This window comes from Phymastichus coffea, unplaced genomic scaffold (assembly GCF_024137745.1).
Source record: "Phymastichus coffea isolate CEN01 unplaced genomic scaffold, Cenicafe_Pcof_1.1 PCOF00001, whole genome shotgun sequence".
In the NCBI taxonomy this organism is placed as follows: Eukaryota; Metazoa; Arthropoda; class Insecta; order Hymenoptera; family Eulophidae; genus Phymastichus; species Phymastichus coffea.
Genome location: NW_026706812.1, coordinates 7,149,259 through 7,155,080, shown reverse-complemented (window position 1 = coordinate 7,155,080; position 5,822 = coordinate 7,149,259). Strand labels below are relative to the sequence as shown.

The following is a 5,822-nucleotide window of genomic DNA, read 5'->3' as shown; positions in this document are numbered from 1 at the left end:
AAAATGTAGTTTGAGGTTCATAAAATATCCTAGCTTTCCAAAACTTACTACTATTTCCGTTACTATTCGATTGTAATTTTCGCTTTTGTATTTCTCTAAAAAATTTAAAACAACATCTTTGAATCTCATCCTAGCTACTCTCATCTTTTGATTCATTTTAGTGACAAAAATTTTATTTCTAAACATTTTACGAATTTGGGGTCCATCAAAAACTCTCTCGCAATTCGCCATCACTTTTTTTAGGAAACAATTTTTGTAAATATTGGAAGCATTCATCTTTTGTATTCAGAGCTTAAACCCATTGCTTCATGAGACCTAATTTTATGAAGATGAGGAAGCAGAGCCTTTCATGGCTTAACTTAGTTCATTCTTTACGTTTTTAGACCAGATTAGAAAGCTTCTCTAGCTAGACAGACTTTTATTTTGTAATGATTGGATCGTCTCTACTATTTCATTTACATAAAAAGCAGGGGTATTTAGTATAACCTGATTATGATGATTTTCAGATAGTCAGAAATTAGCCATTGGTGTTCTGTATATTTAATCTTCTCCAGAACTTTCATATTACAGTACTCTTCTTTCATTACTACCGAATAAGCTACAGAGATAGAAGCATAAATATTAGCATTATGGAGTAACATAGATTTTAAAATAATCATTGACAAATCAATAAATAACCTCTGCTCTTCAGATTTATAACATCCCGTTTTTAAATGATTCATTAATCCAACAATGTTAATACAATGTGACGGAGAATCGCGGCATGATCGTCGTTTTGCTATCGGGCTATCGCCGAGGTCCGCGCACTGCGTCAGGCTGCGAGTGTGTGTGTTGAGAGCACACACTCATGCTAGCCTTTTTCTTTGTTGAGATGCAGCGCTAGAACGAGCGGTAAATGAGGGCGTAGGCGGTAGTTGAAGAGAAGCGAGGAGAGAGAGAGAGAGAGATAGCAGAAAGGAGACGAATTTTTCAGTAATATGTGTGAGAAGCTAGCATAGGCCGTTATTTGACTTTAAAATGACCTTGAAAATGAACCAATTCTGATATGCTGACCCCAGACTCAGATTCAACAACCCCGAACACGTAAAGATAGTGAGGTCTAGTCTTCCAGATCGGTTGTTCTCACGTTGGTGCTGTTAATTAAGAAAATTAATTTTTCATTATCCTATTTGTTTTCTTATTATTTATTCACCACTAACTATTAGTAAAAAGTTATATGTTTTGAAAATGCTACAGCTCCAAACGGCATTATCTTTTCCAGTATTTATTCCACTATAAATAAAAATTTCACGTTCGGCTTCAATAGTTACGATTTATTTTTCATAAGTGCTTTTTAGAGCTTTCAGAATAACTCTACAAAAAACGATTAACATTGATAACTTGAATCATCTAGGGCTGTTATTATAATCGATAATTACAGCACTGATCGTGGCTTATCCTTATAAGGAATTTAGAGATTCGGAGGTTAAATTTTTTTATAGAATTTACCTGAAAAATGCTAAAAACGAAAAAAAGAGCTTTTCAGCAGAAATATTTTGGGATTGTTGCATTAATTTTAAAAATAAAAAATTTTATGCGTATTTTTGAGGAAAAATACACAATATATTTTTTCAGCGATGATTTTTTTTTCAAAATATTAAATTTTAAAGTTTTTGTATATCTTTAAAAATTTGTACATACCATTTTCCACAGTCACGCTCTTTATTAGTTTTTCCCATGATCTGTTAAAAAATTAGGAGTGATATGAAATTATTGACTAATTTAAGTAGATAAATTAGGAAGGCCTCAGATCAGAGGGACATCAGATCAGTGGGGAGATCAGCTAACATGATCCGAGGTCCGTGCGTTTTTAAATCAGCATTCATAGCGTAATCTCACATTTTAAGTACCACTCAATGACATTTACCACCCTGTTGATTAAAAATCTAACACTTTAAAGTATTATATCTCGAATTACGGTAGTTGTAAAAAATCCTGTGGGTATTCATTTTGTAGGGCTTTCTAGTATCTATCAACTAATGTAAACTACATGTCTGTTTTTTAATTTCTTTTCCCAAATTTATGATGTCAAAAGTAAAAAATGAAATTAATTTTTTTGTCAACTTTGATCCGATATATGTAACGGTCCAGTCTGATTTGCCCCTTTTTTCCCTCTGCAAAATGGCAACCCGTCGTGCACGAGACAATCAAAGAAAAGCGGTAATTGAGCGAAGGCGCTTTTCGCACGCATATCCAAACGTGTTAGGACAACTCTGAGAAAATATTATCATATAAAGAGCGTGACGTCACGACTATGAGAAATATATTGTTTACAATGCAAAATCGACAATTATAAAGTTTTTCGAATGAACAAAAGCACTTTTTTAGTCAATTTTGAAGCGCTGATCCTGAATTTCATATCGTTATAAGTCTCAAGTCGGTATTTATTAGTTTAATTTAATTTACAAGTTAATATTTTTAGTTATTTTGCAATAAATAATCATATTGTTAATTCGAATATGCGATTACGTCCGCGACGTATTGAATCAGAGAAGCAAGAATTTGACACTTTGGTAACTAATTATTCACTAATTTATCAATAAATAAAAAATTTATAATTTTTTTAAACAATTAAAATTGCATTATTAGATAGCGAGTCGATTGTACATATTTATAAAATTAATGATTATGATTGTTACTAATTTGCTGATTTTTAAATGGTTAAAAAAGAAATTTGCAAATTCGTTTTTTAATTATTATTCAAAATTAGATAGCTATATTAATCATTTTTAATTTGAATAACGTTCCGCTAATTACAAGCAATTTTTTTATGTAAAAAATTTCCGTAAATTTATTGTAAAATTGACGTTATTTGATTATTGAATTGTATAACTTATAACTCTACAATGCGATTTTTCCTCGAGAAGTGATTTATGTTGAAAAAGTCGTTATTTCATATTTAATTTTTTAAATCATAAAATTGCAATTTTGATCGAGCCATTTTGCGATAAAATATATGCAAAGTTTATATCAATTTCAAAAATAGCGTTGCAGGGGCTACCAAGCGTAGAAAGGAGCCCATTTCGCAAGTATAAATTCGCTCGTCGCTGCGGCAAGAGGATTCACTATCTTACCTTGCTTAGCAGCGCGAGCATTGCTTAGAAATAAAGCCTCAGCAATTTCCTGAGATAAATTTCTTTATTCAGTGGTTAGCGTGCTAATTCCTCTCCTTTCGATATCTAAGTACTCAACTTATAAGACTATCTCTCTTATGAGAAAAAAGTAGCCTTAGATATCTCCCTACCTCACATATAATAATTGTTGAGAAATTAAATTGAGTATTGGTTGCGGCGTAGTCGGGCCGCTCCCTGATAGATGCAATCACGCTCAATTGCATTTCAAGACGATTCATTGAGTTAGAAAACTTTGGGTTCAGTACTCGAGAAATTTTCATATTTCATTTAGAATATACACTTGTGAACTTCTTGCTACTCTCGGAAACGCGATTAAGAATACAACAGAAAGAGTCCGAACTATTGTTTTGATAACATGGGAGAGATTCAAACGTTACATATAATTAGAAGGGAAATGATGGAAGGTAAAATTTGTCTTTACCATTTGAAAGCTTGCCCTAAATGCTACAAAACCCATGTCCGAACAATTTTTTTTTATTCGATTTTTTTGAGCTATATCGTATTTCATTAAGGGACATATGTTATAAATCAAATGGTTTATCTCGGAAAATATGCTGTTTACAAAAAAATTAAAGAAAAAATTTGTTGCACTTCGTTAACCAAAACCATTTATAAGCTTATAAAACGATAAAAAAAGATTTTTCTATTCTATTTTTTAGAAAAATTGTATGAAAAAAAATTTCTAGGAGATGGGTTTAGTTTGGAATAAGCTTTCAAATAGTAAAGATATGTTTTATCTTCCATCACTTCCCTTCAAAGTTAACAAAAAAAAATAAATTTCATTTTTTACTTCTGAGGTCATAGTTTTGGAAAAAATGAAAAAACAGACATGTAGTTTATACTACTATATAGATACTAAAAAATCCTATAAAAAGAGTATGTGGGGACAGAACCGACTCGCTCTGGCTCCGCTCCGCGGCAGCACCGTCGGAAGCAAGCACTGACGCCGCGGAGTTGCCTCTCTACTGTATCGACGCCAAGTCTGAGCAAGATGTTCGACACGCTCGCACGCATCGAGTCTTGCTCCCGTGTCATTCAAGCAAATCTCACCTTATTTTAGTGTATAGTCAATAAATATTTTATTCTCTCTATTCGCTCGCATTCTCACAATCAATTCTCCCTCGAACACGTCTCCAAAGTGGTGACCCCGACGTGATTCGAGCGGATTCTTTTTCGGCAAAGTGATCGCGCGGAAAGCCGGCTCTCAGACCACGCCGCCGCCATCTTCAAACATTTCGCGCTCGCGCCTGCCCCTACCTGTCGTGGCGACCGAGACAACAGGTACGTGCGTGCAACCGAGGCCGATCACGCGAGCCTACGCAAAATCCCTCGATTCAACAAAAAGGCCAGCGACTGAGAGTGCGGGAGTTAACCTCAGAAAACAAAAAACCGAACGAAACGTTGAAAAAGTGCTCGCGGGTGCCGAATCAAGCGTGCTCTCGACACAAGGAAGGGACGTGCAAGAAAAAAAAGTACCAGTAAGCACTCCGATTGGCAACATGGCCAGCGCACCTACGCCAGCCGAGGTCAACGACACTTCCAATCCGGCGGCCCTCGCGTTGCAGCTGCAACAAGTGCAGCAAATCCAGCAGCAGTTGCTCAACGCCAACGCGTCGAGATGCAAACTCCCGCAGTTCTGGAAAGCAGCGCCGGAAGCGTGGTTCGGTCAAGTAGAATCCAACCTGCAAGCCCATGGCGTGGACGATGACCTCAAGCGCTACAACCTGGTCATCGCAGCACTCGGCGAAGACACTGTCAACGAGCTCTTGGACGTGGTGCAGAATCCGCCGGCCACTGACATGTACGCTACGTTGAAGAGACGCATGCTCGAGCGTTTCGCCCAAACGAATGAGCAACGTCTACGCAAACTGCTCAACGACATCAAGCCAGAAGGCAAGAAGCCCTCAGAGCTTCTACGCGAAATGCGCATACTCGCAGGCAAGAGCGTCACTGACGAGGCTCTCAAGGTCAAGTGGCTTGCCCTCCTGCCAGCGTCCTCGCAGGGCGTGTTAACCGTGCTCGACGGAGCACTTGACAAATTGGCGGAAGCAGCCGACAAGTTGGCCGACATTGCACCAACACCCGCCGTTGCTGCTGTCAAGGCCTACTCTCGCAGCAGCTCTCCTCATCGCCAAGACCATGCGATGGCTAAGGAGATGGCCAACATGACCGCCCTCATGTCACGCCTTTTGGCAACAGCCGAACAAACCAACGAGGCCATCAGAGTGCTGAGTCAGCAGAGGTCCCAGGGCAGAGGACGCAGCCGCAGCCGCGGGCGCGCTGGCACTCCAGCTACCCAAGCGCAACAGGGCCACTGCTACTACCATCAGCGCTTCGGAGATGGAGCACTCAAATGCGAGAAGCCATGCGACCACCTCAAGGCCTTAAAAAACTAGGACCGCTGCCCACAGTTCAGGCGGCTCACGGCAGCGGACTGCCAAAAGAAAACCGCCTTCACGTTTTCGACAGGAACTCTCGCCTCTCGTTCCTGGTCGACTCGGGATCCGTCGTATCCCTACTGCCCCGTTCGGTAGTCAAAGAGGCCACACAACTGGTGCAGCAGCCGCTGACACTCACCGCGGCCAACATGTCGCCCATTGCGACGTTTGGTCGCACTCTCCTCACACTCAACATCGGCTTACGCAGAGA

The 5,822-nt window shown here is 39.1% G+C and overlaps 1 protein-coding gene across 1 annotated transcript; it reads left to right on the top strand.

The window, feature by feature from the left end:
* Positions 1-4,672: 4,672 nt before the first annotated feature.
* Positions 4,673-5,569, top strand: LOC131662769 (uncharacterized). Its single transcript, XM_058932681.1, has one exon. The coding sequence runs from the start codon at positions 4,673-4,675 to the stop codon at positions 5,567-5,569; it is 897 nt and encodes a 298-aa protein (XP_058788664.1).
* The last annotated feature ends 253 nt before the right edge of the window (positions 5,570-5,822 follow it).

Bases quoted from the DNA above. Each gene is read 5' to 3' on its own strand.
- LOC131662769 (XM_058932681.1), top strand. From the start codon at position 4,673: ATGGCCAGCGCACCTACGCCAGCCGAGGTCAACGACACTTCCAATCCG.